This window comes from Pipistrellus kuhlii, unplaced genomic scaffold, assembly GCF_014108245.1.
Source record: "Pipistrellus kuhlii isolate mPipKuh1 unplaced genomic scaffold, mPipKuh1.p scaffold_m20_p_2, whole genome shotgun sequence".
Lineage (NCBI taxonomy): Eukaryota > Metazoa > Chordata > Mammalia > Chiroptera > Vespertilionidae > Pipistrellus > Pipistrellus kuhlii.
In genome coordinates, this window is record NW_023425515.1 from 130,461,026 (window position 1) to 130,487,535 (window position 26,510).

At 36.5% G+C, this 26,510-nt stretch overlaps 1 protein-coding gene and 1 pseudogene across 1 annotated transcript in view; one reads left to right on the forward strand and one right to left on the reverse strand.

The window, feature by feature from the left end:
• HFM1 (helicase for meiosis 1) overlaps positions 1 to 20,608 on the forward strand; it is a 79,877-nt gene extending 59,269 nt beyond the window's left edge. The window contains exons 30-38 of the mRNA XM_036447218.2: positions 4,262 to 4,342; positions 4,754 to 4,869; positions 6,876 to 6,955; positions 7,873 to 7,976; positions 15,817 to 15,927; positions 17,674 to 17,764; positions 19,234 to 19,345; positions 19,735 to 19,889; positions 20,539 to 20,608. Of these exons, the coding sequence (XP_036303111.1) occupies positions 4,262 to 4,342; positions 4,754 to 4,869; positions 6,876 to 6,955; positions 7,873 to 7,976; positions 15,817 to 15,927; positions 17,674 to 17,764; positions 19,234 to 19,345; positions 19,735 to 19,889; positions 20,539 to 20,608 (920 nt within the window). The remainder of the gene's footprint in view (positions 1 to 4,261; positions 4,343 to 4,753; positions 4,870 to 6,875; positions 6,956 to 7,872; positions 7,977 to 15,816; positions 15,928 to 17,673; positions 17,765 to 19,233; positions 19,346 to 19,734; positions 19,890 to 20,538) is intronic.
• On the reverse strand, positions 10,474 to 10,866 carry LOC118724201 (annotated as a pseudogene).
• Positions 20,609 to 26,510: the final 5,902 nt, after the last annotated feature.

Below are 26,510 nucleotides of genomic sequence, written 5' to 3' on the forward strand. Positions count from 1 at the left end.
ATGGCTGAGTAATAAGTTTACCATAAAGAGAGAAGAAACAAATCAGAAGACATAATTTATGAAAATTTTGTAGACTTGAAACAAATCTGCACATCAAAAAGACTTAGTGCTAGTTAGGATGAATGAAGACAGATATACAAAGAAGACTTAATTGTAACATTTCAGAACATCACAAATAAAGAGAAAATCATAAATACTTCCAAGGAATAAAAATTAAAGTTGTATTAGTCTTTTTATTAGGAACACTGGGTGTTGGAAGACAATAGACTTAAAATGCAGGAGGAAATGATTTTAAGTTCTGTGTCCTATATCCAGCCAAACTTTTAATTAAGTTTGAAAGAAAAATAAAGATACTTTTTAATATATTCTAGGATTTAGGAAGTTTAATGGTCACATATCCTTTCTAGGGCAGTTTGGGGATGAGCACAAGAAAACAAAGCATTTAACCAAGAAAGGAAAAGTCAAAGAACCTAGGAATAGTAGAGTCAGTCCAGGAGTTTAATGAAAGGAAGTTTCAGGATGACAACTTTAGGACAGGCCTAAATTGCATTAGGAGGAAGGCGGAGGCCTCTAGAAAGGAAGTATCTATGAAGGGAGAATAAATGGTAAAGTGTTTCCATGTATTTGTCTTTATCTTTGAAATATTAAATGAACTTAAACTTAAGGTAGATATTGCTGGACTAAAAGGAAGGCAATAAAACTTAAGGGACAGCAATTCTCCATAAAATATATTTTACCTTCTATATATATCTCAAATCAGTTCATTCTCTTTGTATTTCTCCCACCACCTGGACTGAGTCACTTTCTTTTTTCTTTTTTTCTTTTTTTATTTTTTATTTTTTGCTTAAATAACTGCAGTAACTTAACTAGTTTTATTTATCTATTTATTATATTTTTAATTACATTTTACATTCAGTAATATTCTGTATTAGTTTCAGATGTACAGTATAGTGGTTAGATATAGTTTACAGAGTGGTCCCTCCAATATTTTAAGTACCCACCTGACTATATACATAGTTATTACAATATTACTTGCTATATTTCCTATTCTATAATTCACATCTCTGTGACTATTTTGTGACTACCAATTTGTACTTCTTAGTTCCTTTACCTTTTTCACCCAGCCCCAGATCCTCCTCTCCTCTGTCAACCATCCAGCCGCTTCTCTATATCTGAGTCTGTTTCAATTTTGTTTGTTTTTTAGATTCCACATGTAAGTTAACTAGTTTTCTTGCATCCACTCTGTCCTCTCTCAAATCCATTCTCCTTATTGTACTCCATAGATCGATTCCCCCCCCCCCAAAATGCAAATTCAATCATGTCCCTTCTTTGCTTAAAACACTTCAGTGGTTCCCCATAGCTTTTAGAATAGAAGATTCAAAACATTAACAGGTTCCATACTGTCAGGTGGTCAGTCAGTCCCTAAGTAGCTGTGTGGTGACAGCTGTTATGTAGACTTGCCTCACCTCCATAGAATTGGCTATTTAAGGACACAAGAGACCCAAATAGATTTAGACAGTTTAATATTTAGCCAGTAAAACAAGATCAGCAAGGTATCAACTGCTTTCTGGGAGGGGGCAGGTAATGAGAATGATAGGCTGCTTTGTTTTTAAAGAGTCAACCCTAGGTTGCAGCTAAGTGGTTTTATAGCCTGCAGCTGTACCTGAAAGGGGTAAGATGAAAAGTTCTTATGCCTTACTGCAGTGTTTCCCAAACTTCTCTCATGATGAGAATCACTTGGTGGAGTTGTTACCTATACAATTTTACCTATATGCTCCCAAAAATTTTAGTTTAGCACTTTTTAGCTGGGATTCAGGAATCTGTATTTTAACAACTCCACCAGGTGATTCTCATCGTGAGAGAAGTTTGGGAAACACTTCCTTACTGGAACCAGAAGGTAGATGAAAACTGCAAGAGAGCCTCCTTCAAGCTAAGGAGGCAGATGAAAAATGACTTTTAACTTCTCATGACTGCCTATCTTGACATGGCCCAAATAGAATCAGAGGGCGTTCTGTACATAGGTGATCCTTGCCTGTATGGCCCATGTGCGTTGCCAGGTGCCATGGTGGAGCTGTTGCCCTACAAACACAGGTTGACCTTTCTACTACAGTTTCATCTCTTACACTCTCTCTCTTACCTGAGCTCAGTCACATTGACCTTTCAGTTTCTCAGTGCTTTCTCTGGTCATAGAGCTTTTGCACCTGTTATTCTGTCTGAAACACACTTTCTCCCATCTTTTGCCTTGTCAACTCCCACTTTTACTCCTCAGCCCAGTTGTCACTTCCTTAAGGAACTGACCAGGACAGATCCCCCTGTTAACAAATAGCATTGTACCCCTCTCCTTTATAGCATTCAGAACAATTTTAATTTTATAATTACCATATAATCTTGTAATAGTAGTGATAACATATACACTAATATATTTATCCCTTGATTTGTAAAGTGCTCTCACATATTTGATTTTATCTTGTCATCTCTGTGAGGTAAACAGACAGGTATTATTTTTAATCTTTTTTTTTTACAGATAATAGCCCATATTAGAACTCATGTTCTCTTACTCTGGTTTTTTATGTAAATATAAGTCAGCACTGTGTTTTTTATGTGAATATAAGTCAGCAGAGAGTAAGCAGAGAGGGACAAAGAAAATGCCAAAGGTGCTCAAAGGGAAATGAAATCAGATGGGGTGATTAGGATAGAGCTCCATGATTAGTTGTGGTTTGAGCTGGCCCTGTGAGAGAGAAGATCAAGAAGTAGGGCAAAACTTTGCAAGCCATAGCCTTCCTTGTAGAGTATAATTTCAAAACCTTTAAACCAAAGATCACTGGAAGCACATGTGTATTTGAGGGAATTCAGTGTTGAAGAGCATGGCAGTGGCAGAACTGAGTCATCTCGGGGAGTTGGGGAGTTTAGGATTTCCACTTGTGCTGGGTGATTCTTAGAAGGGTTTAGAGAAAGCAGGGGTCAGTTCTGTATTAGGTGCTTTCAGAAAGTGGAGTGTTGGATATCTGGGTATTTTTTATCTTGGAGATTGAGGGATTAAAGAAACAGTAGTCATTTGTGTCAACCAGAAGAGGGGAGTGTTTAGTTATTTTTCTGGTTCTTGAGGGTCCTTACTAGTATCCCAGTTTTAGAAATAACGGCACTGTGGTCTTCTCTCTGTCTTCTACAGTCAGGGTGGCCTCATCTGAGTGTTGTTTATATTCTTTCAAAGTTGTTTATGTTCAGTTGGGGACAGTATTGTTCAGCTATTAGCTTCCAGTTGCCAGGGATGTTTTATTACTTAATTGGTACCCAATACATTGATCTGCTTAGTCCTCACCTTGAGGACTATGGTAGTGAGCAGGTTATTCATTTACTCTGGGGCGCTATACGTACACAGTATTATCATTGAAAAAGGCTGATGGAGCAAAGACACTAAAAATGAAGAGTAAAAGGTGAAGAAAGGTTGTAAAGGTTTCAAAGCTCTTTACTATCTACATTTTTAGTTTACTTAAAATCTATTCTCTAGCAAAAGTAAACTGATTTTGTTTCTACCATTTGTAGTTTGCTGCCTTTGGATAACATGTCCTTCCCCCGGGACCTCTCCCTTTGTTCCCCTTCTCAAGTCCAGGTCCTTTCTGTCCTTCAACGACCAGTTCAAATATTTCTCCCTTCCTCCTTGTTACTAGTGAGAACTAAGATCAAGAAAACACTATTTAAGTATAATAAGTGGATAAATTACATATTCAGATATATTAATTCTAGTTTGGGGGATCAGGTTGGAAGCAATCTCTCCTTTCTATGAATTTATATAAAATTTCTAATAACCCTAAAGCACTTATTTCTAACATCTATTAAATATGTGTGGTGTCCTATCTCCTAGCAGCTATGAGTGATGGCATCAAAATGCCATGAGATTTGTTTCTTTCCTAGTTCTTTAGGCTTACATACAAAGCAGCACAAATTTCAAAACTCCACCCTTATTCATTATCTCATTCAGGACAAGAAGTGCCGATTTACTCTATTTCAGGGAAATTAACAAAAGCTTAAAGATGCTCAGTGCTGCTTGTGAAAAGCTGTGTTGCCATAATAGTGGGACAGGACTATTATCAGAACTATCTTTGTAAAAATTACATATTAAATGGGTTAATATTGGAGGAAATGTAAAAAATCATAGTCTTTTTGTATTGTTTGAAAGGAGAGGCCTATTATAACTTAATTATATTAAATTCATTATAATAGATGTAGTAAAAATGGATTTGTTTATCCTATATTAATTTAGGAATGACTACCTGCAAAAAACCTGGGAACCGAGAATGTAATCATCACTGTAAAAACAAACAGACTTGTGGACATGACTGCTGTGAGTTCCATAACACAAGTTTATTTCAGGTTTTAAAAATTGAAAGGTTTTTGATAAATAGTAATAACATTCTAATTATGTGTGATATTTCAATTATGCATTTTGTAACAAATAATTTTCTTTCTCTTGTGGGCAACATGAAAAAAGTAAATATTAGATTAGATTAGAAATTTTAAAGAAATTTTGTTTTCTATGAACAATACCTAAAGTTTAATCTAAAGAATCTATAATTTCTTTTTTTTTTTTTAGTATGAATGCTCTTTTTTTTTTTATTTTATTGTTTAAAGTATTACAAATAGTAGTACATATGTCTCCTTTTTTTTCCCATTGACCTTTCCCTGGCCTCCACTACCCCCTGGCACATGCCCTCACCGCCCCCATCCCCACCCTTATATATATTTCTTTTCATAGGTAAAACTGGAGTTGCACAGAAGTCAGAAATGAAAGAGTCAGCAATTTCTTCATATTTATCTGATTTAAGAAACAGAAATGCTTTTTCATCTCTTCCTCCAGTTAAACGTCTTAAGGTTAGTTTTAATAGCGTTTATCCCTTGTTCTATAATTAAATATATATGAATATTCCTTTACTGAGTATCAATTAAGTAGGTAGCCACAGTGTACTTGAGGGTTTGACTAGGAAAATTACCATTATTCATAACACTGTTTTTAAAGGAAAAGTTATTGTAGTTCTTAATAATCAATCTGTGAGTACACATTTGGGACATATTTACAGACTTTTCCCTCATTAGTTTTTTTGTTTTGTTTTGTTTTGTTTTCAGAAAGGAGGAATTTGTAGCTTGGCTTGGTTCAATAGTTAAAACTAGATATTCTTGCCATTTCCTGCCTTGGTCTATGCTGTACTGGGTTGGGAAGTCTGCGTTGATTTTGACTCATGCACCTAGATGAGTACTGAGCAAGAGCCTCCCTTTCAAATAATGAAGAAATGGGAGTTCCTACTGCTGGATAGGCTAGTCACTAGCGGACTTATTCTAAGCCTAAGGCATCATAGCCAGAGCAAAATAATGGGTCAGGCAGCAAAATAACCAAGTCAAGAAAATAACAGATTGGCTATTTCTTTTCTAGGGTTTGTATAAGAGTGAAGATCCTAAATCATGAGACTAAATCAAGAGGAATATTGGGAAACAGGGAGAGGCATGCAGTTTGAAATTACTACCATCTGAGAGAATTTTTTAGCTGCTCAAGTTTTTCTTTCTTTTCTTTCATATTTATTCCATATTCTTTTTTTCCTTTCCATAGTCATTGAGCACCAAAAATATGCCAAGCACTATGATAGGTGCTAAAATACAGTGGTGAATAAGACAGTTTTAGCTCTAGTTCTCAGTTGAGTGAAGGAGATAGCTAAGTAAATGGGCTTTTCCAGTATAGTATGATAGGTGATTCTGTGGCAGATAAAAAGTATATTTACTTTATATGTGATAGGTGAAAAAAATATTCTTAATAAACGTGAGTGAGACCTAAAGGATATATTGGCATAAGGCAAGTATGAAGAGGTGGGCACCAGGCTGTTGGTAGAGAGGGATAAAAAAAAGTATTCTAGACATAGAGAATACGCAGTGTTTCAGAGTTGAGAAAGAGATAGAGATCTCTTCAGTTAGAAAATTGAAGTAATACAATGTCTGGACTTCAGTTATAAGTGATGGGGGAGTGGAGAGAGATGAAGCTGGAAAAGTAAGTAGAAGATAGATCATAAACATCTGTTTGCTATTTTAAGGATTTGGACTTTATCCTGAAAGTATTGGGAAGTCACTGAAGGACTTTAATCAGTGACATGATCAGAATTGCAATTGATAAAGTTTATTATGGATGCGATGTAGAGAATGGATTAGCGAATGATACAAAAGGAACATAAGGATTCATTAGTTGGGTTTTACAATAATGCAACAAGATGGCAGCCTAATCTAGTGTAGTGGCAAGTAGCAATGGAGAGAAATATAAAGTATTTTCATAGATAGAATCAACTAGCTTGGTACTTAAGTGGTTATGAGGGAGCACAACTGAGTAGTTAAAGATAATGCCCAACTTTCTGGCTTAAGCATCTGGAAAAAATGTAGGGCCTCATTGGGGTAGGAACTCTAAAGGAAAAGCAAGCTTGGAGGTGTAGAGACACTGTAAGTTCAATTTGGGAAATAGTGAATTCAGAGGCCTGCAATATGTCTAACTAAAGTTTTTTTACAGATAGCCGGACAAAACTATTTGAAAATTAGGAGAAAAAGCTAAGCTAGAAATATAGATTTGAGAGTCATTCACCTTTAGATAATCACTGAAGCTATGGGAGTAGATGAAACTTTTAAGAATTTGTGGAGTGAGAATAATGCCTAGTAAAGGACCTTGAAGAATATCTACATTTAAGAAGGGGCTAAGGTGGAAATATGATTTGAGAACTAACCTGAGTTTCATAATTCATTGATTTTTGGTCTGTATTTACCAGCAGGAATTTAACTATTTGGCTCATTTGTTAAAAGATGTTGATGTGAAATTGGTAGTCAAACCTTTTTTTTTTTTTTTTTAATAGATGCAAATGAATAAATTTCAAAGTGTGGACCTTAAGGAGTTTGGTTTTACTCCAAAAGCTTCTCTTCCTAGTGTATCAAGGTATAAATATATTTGTAAAATATTCATAATAAACTCTCTATTTCTCCAAGTAATCATTTACTCAGAGAAAGGTAGTCACTACTACTTTCAAATCATGGTAATAATTTGGTTACATAAGGTAATGACATCATAAGAGTTACATTATCTTTCAGATCCTACAATACTTAGAACTCTACAGTTAAAGAATACTTTGACATTCATTGAATAATCTCTTCCCTGGGAAACTATCCATCTTATATGTCATTCTATCAGACTGTATTCTGTTTGCCTTCTAAATTTAACAGGAGACAAGAGTATAGTTTAAAAAGAGAATTCATGTTTGTGTACAAAGTCTAATCTTTTCTATTTAGTAGTCCACGGTATATTAATAATACCTCATATTTAAAAAATACTTTATAATTAAAATTTTTTACTTTTATATATTATGTCTTTTGCACTTAACATGAGATATTTTATTCCATTTTATAGATGAAATAACGGATGCTCGTATTCCTAGTTAAATAAGTCCGCATTCTTTACCTGTGTTTTGATGTCTACATAGCATTGTATATGTCATTTCCCATTCAGATAAGGGAATTTTATATGTAGGGATGATATTTAATATACTTAACTCATGTAGAACAGGTACCAACACTACTTCAAAAGATCCTAGCTTTTTTTCCTAACAGAAAATAGCATTAGCAAAAGATTTTTAAGGCTATACATAGGTAGCAGATAATTTACATATTTGGGGCATATAAAGATATCTACCTCTTGATTCCATTAAAACCTGTTTTTACTTTTTACTATCCAGGCTGAAATGTTGAGTGAATGAACCATCCCTTTTTATTTATTTATATGAATAAGTATTTCTTCAGAGTCAGATTAATTTCATTATTTTTTAAAGAATTTTTACAGTTTTATTTATCTTTATAAAGGTCAGAATATTTAAATACACCTGAATTATCTATGCTGGAGCAGAGGGATCAGCATGAAATCTGTTCAAATGTTCAACAAGAACCATCTGATTATCAAGACAAAGGTAAATTACCATTGATATTGATTTGAGAGAGAATATGATTTATCATTATTTTGGATTAACAAATAATGTTATTGAAAAATCAACATCTGAAATCATTATTATAAATTTGGCAACATTTTTCTCTTGGGTTATTGAACCAATTTTAAATTCTTTGGATCTGTTATTTCAGATGGTCTTACTATATCTGTCTTAGGGCTAAGAAAAAGATCTTCCCTATATAGTGTTGACTATTTTTATTTAAAGATAATATGAGGAAAAAGGGGTCTCTAAATACATAAAGTATTAAAATGCTGAACTATTTTTTTTATATATTTTTAGAATTATTTAAAATAATTTTGTGTTTATAAAACTAGTCCAATTTTATAAAATGACTGTGTGACCTTGGGAAAATTATTTAATTGCTTTGGGCCTTGGCTTTAAAATTAAGAGATTAAATTGGGTGACCTTTAATATTTCTAAAACCTGTGGTTCTTAAAATTTCTGTGATATATGTATATATCAAATATATGACGAGCCAACCAGGAGCTATGACACGCACTGACCACCAGAGGGAAGACACTCAATGCAGGAGCTGCTGAGCTGCGGTGACTTGGCAGCTACAATTCTTAGGTGACACACCCAGAACCAGAGAGGAGGGAGCTCGATTCCGGTGTGCATCACCCGAAAACTGCCCTCTTACAACCTGGGACCCCTTGGGGGATATTGCAGAGCCGGTTTCGGCCTGATCCCTGCAGTCCAGGCCAAGGGACCCCACAGGTGCACAAACTCATGCACTGGGCCTCTAGTAAGAATATAATCTAATTTGTAGGATATAGCTAATATGTAATCTAGGTTTGTTTTTTATCTGTGTTTGTCATTAAATTAATGAAATAATGCATATACATTTTTCAATATTGTGACTGGTTCATCATTAGTCTGTATCCTGCTATTAAGACCATTATTTCTCTGGGTCATGTTTAATAACCAGTCTGTTGAAACATGTGAGAAATAATCCTGGCCATAGAGTTGTTTTTTCAGTAGCTGTATGTAGAAATGATAAGTGTAGGGTTTTCTGAAAATAATTTCGTTTGTGGACTTGGTATCTATTGCCACACTTTTCTTTAAGCTGTCATTATGCTTCTTATAGCCCTAATTTATGATCTTAAGTAAGCAAGGGCTGAAGTGCCCATCACTTCTTATGATAGTATGATAACTATTAGGCCCAATATAAGATTAAGAAGAATCCCCTGACCTCACCTAGAGCATTTTCCCAACTTGTTCAAAGCCTGAACATCATTTCAACATGTTTAGAAGGCATAAGATTTTCAACCCTCTTATTTTTTATCTCCCTTCAACATATAGCCCTCTAATTTACTCCGTGTACTGCATAGCAGAGTTTATCCTTCCCTGCACTTACTTTTATGTTGTTTTCACTACTTTTATTTCTTTTCTACCCACTATTCCAAATCCAATTTATATATGATATAAAAGTCTCATCATGATACTTTAACTTTCAATGATAACTGTGTTGCTTAATGCCCCCCCCTTTTTTTTTAATTTAAAAAATAAACTTTAAAAACAAGAGAGACAAAAAACATTAGTGGTTGCCTGGGAATAGGGAAAAGGTATGTCGGAATATTTGGGGTGATAGAACTGACTGCTTGCTTACACAATCAACAAATTGAACATAAAGGATGCTTTTACTGGATGTAAATGACATAATTAAAAAAAAGATTAAAAGGATAAGAGACAGAAATTTACCCAATGTGAAAAAATGTGGAGCTTACAGTTTTCTCTTGTGGATAGTAAAAAGTTACCACGGGTGTAAAGAAAGGAACAGTAAATGAGATATCTTCAATATACAAAAGGTTCTAAAATGTTCAAAAATAATATGCTTATTCAGAGGTAATATTTCTTTTTAGATTTATGATTTGACTTGAAATTTTTCTCTGGGAATAAAAATGCTAGAAATGCTTGTTTTTAAATTTTACAATTTAAGGTGTCACAGGTAATAAGGAAGGCATCAGAATAATAGAGGGTTCTAAAATTAGATCTATAGAGCATTTACTGCAAAAATATATACAACTTAAAATTAAAAAAAAAACTTTCTTTACAGTTCAAAATGCAGTATTTAGAGACAGTCAAATTTTATTGAAATGCGAAAATGTAAATATAACATACTACATCCAATGAAACAAAATGTAATATAAATTGCATTGAGCTAAAACTGAATGTAGTTGTTTTTACATAACTGGTATTTAGAAGCTCTTCGAATTCCATCCCTAAATGAAAGTTAAGCAGAATTGTCTTTGGCTGTACAGACAGCTCTCTTCGTGCCCTCCAACCACGTTGTGGGCCTGACAGCTTTCCTTCTGGGCATTGTGGTATAGGTGCATCAGGCCCTGTATCCCAGGGGGAGCACAGTATCTCTGAAACCACTGAAAGGTGCGGAGAATGAGGATGGCCTAATCCAGGATCCTCCTCATGAGGTGGATTTGAAAAGCTTTTCATTTTGGGTTTAGGATTCGGCTTCATCACCACTTTCATTATCGTTGTTATTCCCCTCCTCCTCCTCTTCTCTCTCCTACTTAAGTATTTTTAGATATGTACTAGCTGGTATCTTCTTTGGTAATATGTCTGCAAGAAACTGGAAAGTTTCTGATTCCTCTGCAGTATTTAATAAAACATTGTAAGTGCTTTCTTTTCTTTTCCACTGCCAGGTCTGTAGGAATAGGTGGCTAGATATTGAACAGAGTTTCATAGCCTTAGCCCTGAGCAAGAGCACTTCCTGGTTGATTCTGGACACCTCGGGCAGGGCGGACTCTTCATGATGACCCAGATGCAGGACAAGGGGCAGTGACAGGAGGCATTGCTCCTGGCACTTGTCTCTGCCCATGACCACATCCACCATCTATCTGCCCCTCCCCCGCAGCGACTACCCCCTCTTTTGAAAGAAAGATCTATATAATATATTCTAGCTCTGTCATTTAGTTGTGTAACCTTTTATAGTAGTATACTTACACATTTTTCTTGATACCCTTATCTGGTTGTATTTTAGCATTAAATGAGATAATGTATGTAAAACTCTTATAGTATTTGGTACTATTATTACTAGTAATTGTATAATTATACTTTTCACACATTAGCCTTTAGTGACAAAACATACTATAAATCTATTCAAATACTGCTCTTAAGAATGTTTTTAGAAAAACATAGCAAGTTTTACTATCTATATTTCAATTTCAAAAAGGGAAAAAGAAAAATGCCAGAAATTTTATGAGAAAGCATGTTGAATCATACAATTTTAATTCCTTATTTTACCGTGAAGGAAGCTAAGACTTTGAGAGTTTAAATGACTTGTCCAAAATCACATCTAATTAATAGCAGAACCAGAAATAGAATCCATATATTTTGATTCCCAGTCCAATGCCATTTCTATAAATTGAAGTTGACTTCTAGTTATCAGTGAAGAATTAAAAATTGAGACAATATGTGAGCTCTTTAAACTTTCCACCCCACAACTCTATATTTCTTTTTCTCTGCACCCATCATTAACTTTCTTTTTGTCTTAAAAGAAAAGAATGATCTTTTCTTCTATTCAAGGTTTATCTCTCCACTGGCAATCTTAATCTTTCCAAACCTATTTTACTTGGGATTTAGAGACCATTTATCCTCCTCCTTTTCCCCACATTTTTACAAGCTCACTTCCCTATTGTCTCTTTCTCTTTAGCATATAAATATGCTCAAGTCTCTTTCCTCTTCAGCTCCGTGTCCCATCCAACTAGCTATGGCCTTTTTGGTTGAAAGTGACTTCTAGAAATTCTATTTTTAAAAAAGGAAACCAATTATCTCATGTAAGCTAAGTCCAAACAGGTATCTGGCTTTAATCTTGCTAGATCCAGGCATTCAAATGATCCCATCATGTCTCTGGTTTTCACTTATTTATTTAGATATCCTGATTACTAATTGGCTTTATTTTTTAAGTGGGATCTCTCACATGGTAATATGTCCCCAACTCACAATTTCTCAGTTTAACAACTTCAGCAGAAAAAAAAAAATGCAGTGTTTCCTATTAGCTTTGGCAGACCAGAATTCATCCTAACTGGCCTCATTTGAGTATTGTGTTCATTCTTTAAGCCAGGAGTGGGAAACCTTTTTATTTGCCAAGGGTCATTGGGATATCTATAACATAATTCCCGGGCCATACAAAACTATCAACTTAAAAATTAGCCTACTATATTTGGTCAAACGTTTAATTAACTCACCCCTAATCCCTTGGCAGAGCCAAACCAAATCATTTCTTGGGCCTTATCGGGTCCTCAGGCTGGATGTTCCCCACTCTTGCTTTAAACATTCCCTGCACCCTGGAGACTGGGTCATGTGTTCCACCCCCGTGGCCCTGGGGAAACCAGGGTGCAATGATTGACATCCTCATCAGCATCACATGGAATGTTGGAGGCAGTTTCCTCAAAAAACAAGAAAGATACTCCTACTAAAAGAAAGAAAAGCATGCTAGGCAGACAAAAAACAGAATCACTAGTCTTTATACTCTTTATCTCTTTCTTTCCCATTGAAACAAAAATTCCTGAAAGAGCAATTTATACTCACTGTGCTCACTTCCTTACCTCCTTATCACTCTTCATTCACTAAAATCTGAGTTATCCATCACTCTTTTGAAACTGCTATTTCTCAGGTCATTTATTGACCTCCTACATGAATTCAATGAACTCCTTTCAACTTTCCTTTTCTTTGAGCTTTGTAGTATTTGACACTTGGTCTTGTCCTTCCTTTTGGAAGTCTCTCCTTTGGTTTCGGTTATACCTCTCAAAATTGGGTCTCCTTTTACTTCTGCAACTGCTTGGGCTTTTCTTTCTGATGATGTTGCAAAAGGGTTCTTTTTGTTTGTTTGTTTGTTCTCACTTTATAAACCTTTCTTAGGCAATGTAACCTAAGTCCATGTCTTCAATTACTAACTATAATTGGATGATTTCTAAATCTATACTCACATCTAGATCTTTCTGTCTAGTCCCTGACCCATTTATGCATTGCCTTTCTAGACATATCCACCTAAAAGTTAACATGTCAGCATCTGAATTCTTTCTTTCTGTTTTCTCTATACCTCACTCTGCTCCTTTTCATTTTTCCTTAGCTGAATGAAAGAACTCTATTTTCCAAGCTGTTAAAAGGCAGAAGAAAAAAAACAACCCAGCCTAGATATCTTGCCTCACATGTAATTAATCACCAAGTCCTATGTATCTTACCACCTAAACATCTTTATATCTATTTTTTTCCTCTCTGTTTCTTCTGCTGATACTCTAGCTAAAATATTCATTGTTTCTCACTTATTGCAGTGGCTTTCTTAACTTTTTTCTTGGCTTCCAATTTCATCCTCTAATTCATAACTATTTCAAGTGATCTAATATGCATACCTGATCATGTAAGCCTCTTGCTAAAATATTTTTAATATTCACTGCCTATTAGGAAAATAAAGTGAATTTCTTAACATCAAACAAGCTTTAACACAATCTCACACTTAACGGTCTGCAATCTCAGTGGGCCCTGCCTTCTCCTTCTATTTTGTGTTCCATAAACTATGAAAACATAGTTCTCCAAGCATTCTCTTGTCTCTCATACTACTATGCTTTTCACATGCTGTTCTCCCTTCATGGAATATCTTGACTTTCTTTCTTGCCCTAATCCATAGTCATAAAATTCTATCAAGTTCAAATTCCAATGCTACCTTCTTACTATGCTACTATCTGAAAGGTGTTTACTCTGACTGCCGTTGTAGGTTTAGGTTCTATTCCCTAGGCACTTAGTACCTACTTCTATTTTCAGGACATCCTATACTGTGAATGTATACCAATGTGCAGAACAATGGGAACTATAGTTGTAGGTGAAGTTTAAGGACAAAGTAGAAAACTGTAAACTGTAGTTATAGGTGCAGTTGAAGGGCAAAATAGGATTTGGAAAGGTAAAGAAGAAGATAGAGAATCTTTATGATAGATAGAGAAAGAAGGAAATTTAGCAGTGATTGAAGCAAGCTTGTACTGGCTAGTGAGAGATTATTATTAAAATTTGGAAATCTTTCAACTATTATTAAAAGTTTAATTGTATATAAACTTTCAATTAAATATAATATTAAAAACAAAGGCTATAAATACTCAAAACTAATCACATCCTATTCTACTACATTTTATTATCTGTGTTCTTGAGATTCTTTGCTTCTATATTTGTATATATAGTGAAAATATTATACAATAGGGTGCTGTTAGCCTTTTTTTTTTTTCAACTTTGCATTCAATGATGTTATGTTAATACCTTAAAATCAACCATAGTGGAAGTATTTATACCATGGAAATCAGCAAACACTACAAATCAAGGCTTGGTTTATTGTTTTGTTTGTTGTTTAGACTTAAGAAAATGATGAAAAAAATGTTAATAGTACAAATTAAATTTAGAAGTGTATTGTATCTGTAGCCATTGAATTGTGAATAGCACAAAAAAACCGAGGGAGTATTCATCTAGCATTTGAAAAATATAATCCATTTCAGCAAAGAAGTTGCTTGAGTCAGTGGATGAATAGGTAAAGTCCCAACATATGTCTTTGTTATTTTATCCTATTTGTTAATGTCAACAAAAATATCAAACAATATTCATGTGAGAACTACACTCACTTGTCAGTTGCAACCACAGATGAAAGAGTTTGGCAAAATTCAATGAAAACATTCAGTGAGAATCAATTAGATATATGGACCTTATAATAAAGCATGCTGTATATTTTATTATTTGCAAATTGTGTCCTGCACATCCTTTGCTTATAATACATATAATACATAAAACAAACATATATGTATGTACTAGTATATTCCTACTTTTTGGAGAAGCAGTCATTAAACAACTATTAACACACTGGCATGGAAAACTGCACAAGAGAAAACAGTTAGTTCCCATAACAATCTTGTCTTGTAGATATATTATCCTTCCACAGAGGAGAAAACCAGGCTTAGAGGATTTAAATTTCTTGTCTAAGATCATACAACTAGTAAATGAGGAAGGTGAAATTTTCACCCAGATAGTCTGGCTCTAAGCTCATCCTTCAAACATTGTATAACACTAAAGATTTTTTTAGCAGGAGAAAAATTAGGACATATTTTGAACAAATATATTTCATAAAAATATTCAAAATCAACTTGTAGGGAGAAGAGGAAGACCATTTTCCAATAATAACCCTAGCTTGGAGTGGGGTTATTCTCACATAAGAATTAAGATGGAAAATTTTTTCCATCTACAAGAGTCCATTAAAAATTAAAGGTAGCCAAAACCGGTTTGGCTCAGCGGTAGAGCATCGGTCTGTGGACTGAAAGGTCCCAGGTTCGATTCCGGTCAAGGGCATGTGCCTTGGTTGCGGGCACATCCCCGGTAGGGGGTGTGCAGGAGGCAGCTGGTCGATGTTTCTCTCTCATCGACGTTTCTAGCTCTCCCTCTCTCCCTTTCTCTCTGTAAAAAATCAATAAAATATATTTTAAAAAAATTAAAGGTAGTTCAACTATCAGTGTGCATAATTGAGTGAATAGAATTGGTGAAATACAGTATTCAATAATGCTTGACCCAATACTTTTGAAAACTACTATTCAAGGCCTCTGTTTCATACTTGATAAGTTTGATAGATCAGTAGATAATATAGTTTAAAAAGTACCTACACTCTTTTATACATACACATGGCAGATTTTTTCTAGCTGGATCTATTCTACAACTTCAAATGAGAAAGCCCCACAAGCAGTGCTGTTTAACAGAAAACTTATTGCATCTAAAAACCAGAATTTGATACATGTGGATAAAAACAACTCTCCATTTTCAGAAGTTTTGAATGTGAACTTCGAATTGGAAAATGAAGTTTGGGATGATTTTGATGATGAAAACTTCATAGAAGTTACTAGCTTTTCAGCTGATAAGAACACAAAAACATCAGGTAAAGTTGTATGTTAGTATGAAATAATTTATTGAGAAATTCTTTGAATGATTTTCAGTTCAGCTTCTGGGACTAATTTTTTTGTCTTTTTTTTTAATTTGCTTGCTTAATTAGCTTTGGTTTGTTAAGATTATAATTTTTAGCAGAACTGAAAATTTGACCCTTTCACAGATAACATTTCCTCCTCCCAAGGACAGGGGTCGAGGTCATTCCATAAGGATAGTATGCAAATGAGCTTTTTCTATTCTGTTGTTCCCCTATTTAGTTAAAGACCCTATTCAAATTCAGATTGCTTATTCAATTTTTTCTCATATCCAGCTCTCCATTCTAAGATCACACATGGTCTGCTAATATTTGGTTCAAAAATATTTTCTTTCTAAAAGTATTCATCTGCTAGCAAAGAAAATAAAAGATAACTTTTAGCCAAAACCAGTTTGGCTCAGTGGATAGAGCTGCAGACTGAAAGGCCCCAGGTTCGATTCCGGTCAAGGGCATGTACCTTGGTTGGGGACACCTCCCCAATAGGGGGTGTGTAAGAGGCAGCTGATCGATGATTCTCTCTCATCGATGTTTCTAACTCTCTATTCCTCTCTCTTCCTCTCTATAAAAAAATCAATGAAATATATATTTTTTAAAAAGATAACTTTTATTTCTAGGAGAACTATTAACTTTATCAGGTATAAATAAATAGGAAAGGATTTGTTTCTCCTGCTTTGAATATTGTATTTAAATCTATTCAATCCAAAAGTAATGGGATTTGGTTCATTGAGTTACTGGCACATTTACTCTTGCTCACTAAAACAGTGAAGTGAAAATCTTGGTAAGTGTATGACGTGACAATGAGATGGAAATGGTCTCCCCCATGATGGCTGCAATGAGAGAAATCATTTCTTCAGGATTAGAGTTGACTCTAAATGTATCCACCCCAGTCCTATTTTTAAAAGGGCTTTCTTAAGGAAGCAAATAGAAGTTGAAATATTGTTTCAGGGTTCTAAGAATTACCTAAAGAGCTAATACTGCTTTCAGAAGGAATAGGATTTGATCACATTCACAACATAGACCAGAAAAATCTCCAACATTGGGTCAGTAGGCACAATTTCCTATATTACAAGACAGCTATTGGTCCCTACCTCAAAATTAAAAGTCACTGAGTACTGCAAGTAAGAAGCAATTTATACTGATCATTCGAGGCAGCCTAATCCTATGAGGATATAGCTTTGACACTGGGAAAATGAATTACAATATGTTGTCTGTGTATAGAAACATTTTAATTAACTTAATTACATGTAGACCATTGAAAATATTGAATTAACTTTAATTTTATCATTCACATGAATTAAAAATCTGTAATAATAAAAGCATAATATGCTAATTAGACCAGACAGCCAGACAACCTTCCAGACGTCCTTTTGGACGAAACTTCCCAGGTGAAGCTGCGGCTGCCAGGGCCAAGTCTCTTGCACAAATTTTGTGCATCAGCCCTCTAGTAAGTAAATAATAGTGATTTAGAGACTTTTTAATATAGTCACTTATTAATAAGCTACCCTACATATTTTTGGTTTTACTCTCTTAGCTTTGTTCACTTATTCCTCTATGCAAATGGAATTTTATTACTGAGAAGAATTATGCATTCCTTCCTTAGCCAGGTTATATCTGTTGCAAAAAGTGAGCCCTTGTAGATCTTGTGAAATGCTCCATTCAGCTGTTTCCGGGCATTTTATTTAAAAATGTTATCTCTTTATATAGGATTTGGAAACACTTTGAGTTCAACTACCAGGGAAAGTGAACTATGCCTCCAAGAGTCAGAAAGCAAATTCCATAGAGAAATGTCAAACAGGCAAGTTTTAGAACTTGGGTTTGGAATACAAGTTTGTACAACATTTTACAATTTTATATTCTCCTGACATGTAATTGGAGATGGGCATCAAGTCTTAAGATGTCAGGGAAGCTGTAAAGTATTAGTCAAACTAAATCCTCTTAATCTCAGAGCTGTGTTTTTCAGAGTGCTGTTGTCAAACCACTTGCATCAGAATCACATAGGGGGTGATGTTTAAAATGCACACTCCTGGGCCCCACACTCAACTTGCTGAGTCCTGGTCTCTGGGACTGGAGCCAAGGAATCTTCATTTTTCACAAGACTTGAAAGCTGAATAGGAGTTCAATAAGGCATTGCAAGTAGAACAAGCATGTGCAAGGGATAAAGTTTTAAAAGGCATCCTATGCTCAAGGGTCAATAAAGTGTAGTCTGTGTGGCCACAGCATTAAGGCTGAGATTGCTGAGGTCTGATTGTGAAGAACCTTAAATGCCATATTAGGCACCTGTCCTGTAACTAGTAGGTTACAGACTCAACCTGTCTTCATGACTTGGTGACTCAAAGCCAACTGTGGAGTGTCCCATCTAAAAACAAACACTACCCAGCTCTTCCTGTTGCTATGCAGGAAATGAGTGTCTAGTGTTGTCAAATATTCTAATTTAAAAAATAAAATGCTTGGCATCTAAAATGTTATGTGACATCTCCTGACTTGTAATTTTGACAAGTAATTTTTTAAAATGTGATAATCTCTAGCACCTTCCTCCAAAAGTAATAATTCTAATGTCTGTAGTTTGGATGTAGTCTAGGGGCTTCTAGTTTTTTACCTCCATAGTAGGCAGTAAGGTATCATCTAAGATTATTAAGCACTGGATAAACAGTTTGATCACAAAAAAATCATTCTAGGGATTTGTAGAATGATAGGTATTTACTTATTGTCTGTTCCTCTACTCAACTGTAACTCCCTGAGGATTTCTTTATCACTTTATTCTCAGATCCTAGTACAATATCTGACATTGGAAGCAAATAACAAGTGTTTTTTAATGAATGGATTTAATGCAGAAGATTAAAGGTGAATTCTAGTATAAAGTTATACAGAGGAAGCTAACTAGAAATGCCTGTCCACACTGAGACCAGTATAAGGAAAGAAGATTAAAAGGGAGATCTAGAAAAGATTTACAGACTGCTAGATCAAAACAATAAAGCATGAGGCTGTTTTTTGTGTGTTTTTTTAAAGAAAACAGTTGAGTGATTATTTCTATCGCTCTTTAAAATAGTATTCTTACCTAATTTGGGATATATATGTGTGTGTGTGTGTTTTTTTCCAATGGAAAGGAGATACACTGAGTCTCCATGAGTCTAAGAAATAGGGCATCAATCTTAATGGTGACAAATATGATAAACTTCAATAATATTCCCCAAAGAATCACTGATCTAAATTAGAATGGTTTATCTTATTTGACATATTTTACAGATAATTAACTTTGATTTTTAGTTTTGTTTCATCACATGAGAAGCCAGATATTTATTTATTAAATTCTGCTACATCCATGTTTGGTGCATCCTCCATGACAACATTTCCTCATCAAGATGAAAATACAAATATTGTAAGAAGCATTTTTTATTTTTCCTTTATTTTATTTTTATTTGGGGCAAATACTTTTTTAAAGTATTACATTGTTTTTCTTTTAAACTCTGTTTGAGCCGAAACTGGTTTGGCTCAGTGGTAGAGCGTCGGCCTGCAGACTGAAAGGTCCCGGGTTCAATTCCGGTCAAGGGCATGTACCTTGGTTGCTGGCACATCCCCGGTGGGGGGTGTGCAGGAGGCAGCTGGTCGATGTTTCTCTCTCATCGACATTTCTAGCTCTCTATCTCTCTCCCTTCCTCTCTGTAAAAAATCAATAATATATATATAAAAAAATAAAAATAAAAATAAACTCTGTTTGAATAGTTAAACTTTCAATGATGACTGTTTTATTTAAAACTCAAAATATAGGTCCATTTACAAAAAGGAAAACAACAATGTCTGTCACCAGTGATTGAAAGGCTATGCTTTCCTCACTCTGAAAAAAAATCAAATTCATCAAATTTTGCCAAGAAAGTGGATTTCTTTGTTAGGAACAATGAACCTAAAAACAAAATGGATTTCAGGTAAGAGCCCTTTAAAGACATATCAAAATACCAATAAAAACTTTTTACGAGAAACTCAGCATTCTTTTCCTTGGTTATTTTATTTACTTAAAGACATTGAAATTTTAGATCTTTGGTGAGCTAATCACTTCTTAGGGATGTAAAGTACAGCATAGGGAATATAGTCAATAATATTGTAGTAATTTAAATAAATAAATAAATAAATAACCCAAATGAGATCAGTTAATATTTCAAAAGTTCAAGTTATATATTAGCCAACCAGTTCTTTCATAATTCTATTAATACATGTTCAATGGGGAAAAGTTACATTAAGTCTAATGAATGACCCACTGCTGCTTATTTTTATGAGTAACTGTAGCAGTTTCCCCTACCTCTTGAATAGTCAAATTCTAAGATATATTGATTAAATGACATTATTTTCTAATATGTTTAAATATATATCTAAGAAACTTAGCTGACAGTGTATGAAGTTTAATTTTCCACCACAAGATTTTCCCACAAGGTTATGCATATTTAAGTTCACTGGATATATTAAGTTCAGCATTTTTCAAGTTTATCCATTTTGTATTTATTACATTATTTATTATATATTTTTAAATAAATTGTGTTACAATAATAGTTACATTTACATTTGCTTTTTCCCCCCCAGTAGGTACCATCCTGATGATGAAGCTGACGAAATGAAGTCTTTTCTGGGAATATTTGATGATATTTTCTAAAAACAAAACAAGAAAGTGCTCTTTATATTAGTAAGATAAATTACAAAGACACCTAATTATAAAGCATGCTTTTTTATTTGTAAAAGTAGATAATAATTGTTCTGGTTTACTTCTCTTATATTTGATCTGTTTTGTTGAAATTTCACAACAAAATAACTGGACTTATTTATTTTTCTATTGTAACTTTAGGAAAAGTACTTTTACAGTGGCTTTGTTTCAGTAATCTAATAATTAAATTTTACTTAGAAATAATTATGTTATTAATTAGGTATTTTGAATTATAACAAGAACCAGTTTAAAATTTTAGTTTTATATTTTTTAAGAAGAAAGGTATTCTGTTAAAGCAAAATAATGCTAGTTAGTGAATATTATAAATTATTCACCAATGTTGTTTTGTCTTACTAAAGATTTTAAAGAATAGTAGCTATCTGAACCTGTTGTTATTTAACTTCAAGCAATAAATGAAACATTAGTCAGCATAGATTATTGTCTCCTTTTAGCTTTTCATTTAGTGAACTCATAAAACTTTGTATTGGCTTTTACTGTAACAAAAGGTATTTCACATTATTTTCCAATGAATTATATCTCAATTTTATGTATTGACTAGAGGCCCAGTGCCGAATTTGTGCATGGGTGTGGTCCAGATGGCCTGACAAGATGGGGGCCAGTCAGGGCCAGGCTGGTGAGGGGGCACTGCGGGAGGTTGGCCGGCCGGCTCTGCCCATGATGTAGGGGCAGTCTGGGGTGGGGCCGGCTGAGGGTAGGGGCCAGGGGAGGTTGAGAGGTGCAATTGGGCCAGTTGGCCGCCGAAGTACTCATCATAGCGACCAGTGGTTCCAGTCATCCCATTGTTCAATCACTTGGTTTTTATATATACTGAGTGGCCAGATTATTATGATCTCTGAATGCATAATAATCTGGCCACTCAGTGTATATCCTATATAACAAAAGGCTAATATCCAAATTTCCGCCTTGACCAGGAGTTCAACTAGCAGGAAGGCCAGCCAACCATCCATGTTCCCTCCCTCTGGCCAAGATGGCTGGACCCCCACCCATGCATGAATTAATATATAAATACACACACACACACACACACACACACACACACACACACACACTGAGTGGCCAGATTATTATGTGTTCAGATATAATAATGATCTGGCCACTCAGTCTATATACTAGAGGCCCGATGCATGAAATTCATGCATGGGGGGAGGTCCCCTCAGCCCAGCCTGCTTCCTCTCCAATCCGGGACCTCTCAGGGGATGTCCGACTGTATCTGGATCAGACCTAAACCAGCAATTGGACATCTGTCTCACAATCTAGGACCACTGGCTCCTAACTGCTCACCTGCCTGCCTGCTTGATCGCCCCTAACTTCCACCCCTTCCCCCCCGCCAGCCTGATCATCCCCAACTGCCCCCCCTGCCAGCCTGGTCTTCCCCAACTGCTCCCTTATGCTGACCTAATCACCCCTAACCACCTCTGCCTGCCAGCCTGGTTGCCTCTCACTGTCCCCACTGCTGGCCTGGTCACCTCTGACTGCCCCCTCCTGCCGACCTGGCCACCCCACGCAGCCTGCTGTTCAGTCATTTGGTCATCCCTCACTAACCCCCCTGCTGGCCTTGCCACCCCAGGCAGCCTGCTTTTTGGTCGTTCGTCCGGTTGTTTAGGTTGTGATGGTCCCTGGCTTTTTTTAATACTAGGACTAGAGGTCCTGTGCACGAAATTCGTGCAAAAGGGGGGGGGGGTCCTTTAGCCCAGCCTGCTCCCTCTCCAAGCAGGGACCCCTTGGGGAAGTTGACTGCTGGTTTAGGCCTGATCCTGTGGCAGTTGGACATCCCTCTCACAATTTGGGACTGCTGGCTCCTAACCACTCGCCTGCCTGCCTACCTGGTCGCCCCCCAACTGTCCCCCTGCTAACCTACCTGGTTACCCCCAACTGCCCCCCTGCTGGCCTCCCCAGTTGCCCCCAACTTCCTCCCTGCCAGTCTGCCTGGTTGCCCCCCAACTGCCCCCTCTACCGGCCTGGTCATCCCCCAGCTGCCCCCCTACTGGCATTGTCACCCCTCATTGCCCCCCTCTGCCAGCCTAATCATCCCAACCCCAACTCCCCCCTCTGCCAGCCCAGTTGCCCCTAACTGCCCCCCTGCTGACCTGGTCGCCCCCAACTGCCCCCCACCCCTGCAGTTCTGGTCACCACACACAGCCTGATGTTCAGTCACTTGGTCGTCCCTCACTAACCTCCCTACTGACCTGGTTGTCCCACAAAGCCTGTTTGTTAGTCTTTTGGTTGTCCATCACTAGCCCCTCTGCTGGTTTAGTCACTCCATGCAGCCTGCTTGTTCAGTCGTTTGGTCATCCCTCACTAAACCCCCTGCTGGCCTGGTCATAGGCAGCCATCTTGTGAGGGTGTGAAGGTTAATTTGCATATTGCCTCTTTATTATGTAGGATTAGAAAAGTGTTTTTCAGGCTGTGTTGGAATTGTAGAGGGCTTGTTTTAAAACATTGTTGGGCATCATACCCAGAGCTTCTGATTCAGTAGGTCTGGAGAGGGACCCAAAATTTGGCTTTCTAACAAGTCCCCAGCTGACACTGGTACTGATACTGCTGATTCAGGCATCACATTTTGGAAATCACTGCAGTAAAAGTTGGAAGAGCTATAGGAGTTCATAGGAGAGAGAACATAGTCCTGAACATAGTCCTGGTCAGGAAAGCCTTTATAGAGAAGTTCAAATTTGAGTTGAGCCTTGAAAGATGAATAAGAAAGATCTGATGGACAAATATATGAGAGAAGGACATTCTAAGCAGAATGAACGCTTAAGCAAAACTCTAAGGGAGAAAAGTATCTATTTGACAACAGTGAATAAATAGATCATTTTAAACACAGGTAAATATTGTAGGAGATGTTTGAAATGTATTTTAAGGCCAGACTGTGGAAGGCTTCAGATGCTAAGATGAAAAAAAACTGAGTTTTACTTAGCAGACTAATGTTTCCCAAACTTGCCTGATCATAAGAAATATATGGATAAAATATTAACTATATAAATTCCTAGACCTCACCTCAGAGCTACAGATTCAGAAATTTCAAGTAGACAGGACTGGCAATTCTATAATCTTCCAGGTCATAATGTATCAGGCTGATTTTGGAAAGATACTAGGTTTACTTCTTAAGTAATCAAAATAAGTGAAATATTGACAGTGTTATAATAGACATATCTTACTTTGTGCAGATGTCTATCTGGGAAGTTATATGTATGTTAAATATATGTAGCTCGGATCCCTGCTTCCTATACTTCTGACTTAAAGGACTATTCTCTTGCTGAGGTGAATAATAAGCCTAAAGTTTCCTATTTTGTAAGTTAATGTTTTAATATAGTGGCTTTACTTATTCATATAAAACAAACCATACAAGAGATCTTTTAACAAAAATCTTGGTTGGATTAAATTTTTTCAGAAGTCTTTTTCAATTACTAGTAAAAAGGTCCTTAAAAACCAAGATGGTGGCATAGGTAAACACAGTACTCACTGCTTCCCACAACCACATCAAAATTACAATTAAAATACAGCACAACCATCATTCAGAACCCCCTGAAATCTGGCTGAATAGAAGTCCTACAGCTAAAAAAGTAAATAAGAAAATATTCTGAGACTGGTAGGAGGGGCAGAGACATGGAACAGGTTCTCTGACACCCACGTGTGACGTGGTTTTAATTGGGAGGGATATCTTGGCTGTAGAGCTCTCCTGTGAGGAGCAAGGGGTCCCAGACCACCTGAGTGACACGGAGGCTGCTGGAGTCCCAGCAGTTCCTTAAAGGGCCAGTGCACAGATTTACTCAGATGGCTCCCTCTGTGCTCCCGCACTGGGCAGAGGCTGGGGCTGGAAGGGGGGGGGGGGGGGGGAATCCAGGGGTATTTGGGGAGGAACTGCATTGTCTGACACCCAGGCAATAACTCAGGGACAGCTTTTCTCCCAGATAGGTGTGCTCACAGAATTCATTGTTCCTATGCTGAGACCTTCCCCATCGCAGAGCTAACTAGCAGGTGCCATATCTGAGTCTCCCATCAACCTGGCTCACACTGTTTGACCCATCCTGGTGATTCCCTGAGACCATGTCCCATCCAATTTTCAGCCCCACCCAAGCTGTTGCCTCACCCATATGAATGGCCTGTCCTAACTTAGGCTTCAGACTCTCCTAAAATCTTAAGCAGCAATTGGCTTTAGTATGTCCCATGCCATTCAAGATGAGGCCTAAGGCCTGGCACTAGCAGCAGCCTGCCTTACTTCACAGTTTGGCCTTGCCTGGGCACTTCCAAGGCTAACACAAGTAATAGCCAACTACAGATAGCTCTGTGGCTCCTGACAGGTAGCCCCAGACAATGGCTGACTTTGCACCTTTCAGGATGTCCCAAAGCCAGTGCACACAGTGGACAGCTTCAGACCATGCCAGATTGTAGCTTTACACATCCACGAGTGATATGCTCAAGAGGCAGACTTAGTAATCACCAAAGCCCCACTGTAGCAAGTCCTGTTTCATAGGGACATCTCCTGTACTGCAGCTCTTCCACTGTAGTCACAGCTGGTCCTCACAGCCAATTGGCCTGGAGGTCAGTTCCTCCCAGTGACGTCAACAGCAATCAAGGCTCAACTACAACAAGATTGTTCACATAGCCCATACAGGGGCACACCTAGAGTACCCAGCTCAGGTGACTGGGGAAGCTGAACCATTGGGCCCTAAAAGACACCTACTACACAATGCCACTCTACCAAATCCAGGAGACATAGCAACAAGCACAGGAAAACAGGCAAAATGCAGAGACAAAGAAACATGTCACAAATGAAAGAACAGAAGAAATCTTCAGAAAAAGAACTAAATGAAATGGAAGCAAGCAAACTAGTAGATACAGAGTTCAAAACAATGGTTATATAGATGCTCTAAGTCTAAGATCTTTAAGAGGCTTAATGAGAATTTCAAGAATCTTAGAACATCAAAGACACAAAAAAGGACTAGTCAGAAATTATGCATGTACCAACTGAAATAAAGAATAATTTAAAAGGATTCAACAATAGAGGATGCTAAGAATCAAATAAGCGATTTGGAATATGAGGAAGCAGAAAACATCTAATCAGAAGAGCAAAAAAGAAAAAATCCAAAAATATGAAAATAGTGTTAAGGAGTTTCTGGGATAACTTCAAGCATAGCAACATTCACATTATGGGAGTGACAGAAGGAGAAGAGAGAGAGAGCAAAATATTGAAAACCTGGGGAGGGGAGGAAGATCTGGGGGAGATAATAGATCAACCGAAGGACTTTTATACATGCATATAAGTACAACCAATGGACACAAAACTCTGGGGAGGGAGGGGATGTGTGGGAGGGAGGGGGGCAAAAAAAAAGCAATAAAATATATTAAAATATATATATATATATATTGAAAACCTGTTCAAAGAAATAATGACAGAAAACTTCCCCTACCTGATGAAAGAAATAGATTTCAAGTCCAGGAAGCACAGAGAGACTGAAACAAGAGGAACCCAAAAGGCCCACACAAGACACATCATAATTAAAATGCAAAAGATTAAAGACAAAGAGAGAATCTTAAAAGGAGCAAGAGAAAAGCAGTTACCTAATAGGGGGTGCTCATACAGCTGTCAGCTGATTTCTCAACAAACTATGCAGGCCAGAAGGGAGTGGCAAGAAACATTCAAAGTGATGAATAACAAAATTCTATTGTACAATGAAGGTTAGTCTACCCAGAAAAGCTATCATTTAGAATTGAAGGTCAGATAAAGAGCTTCAAAGACAAGAAAAAGCTAGAGGAGTTCATCACCACCAAACCAGTATTACATGAAATGTTGAAGCTATTCTTTAAGAAGAGAAAGTAGTAGTAGTAGTAGTAG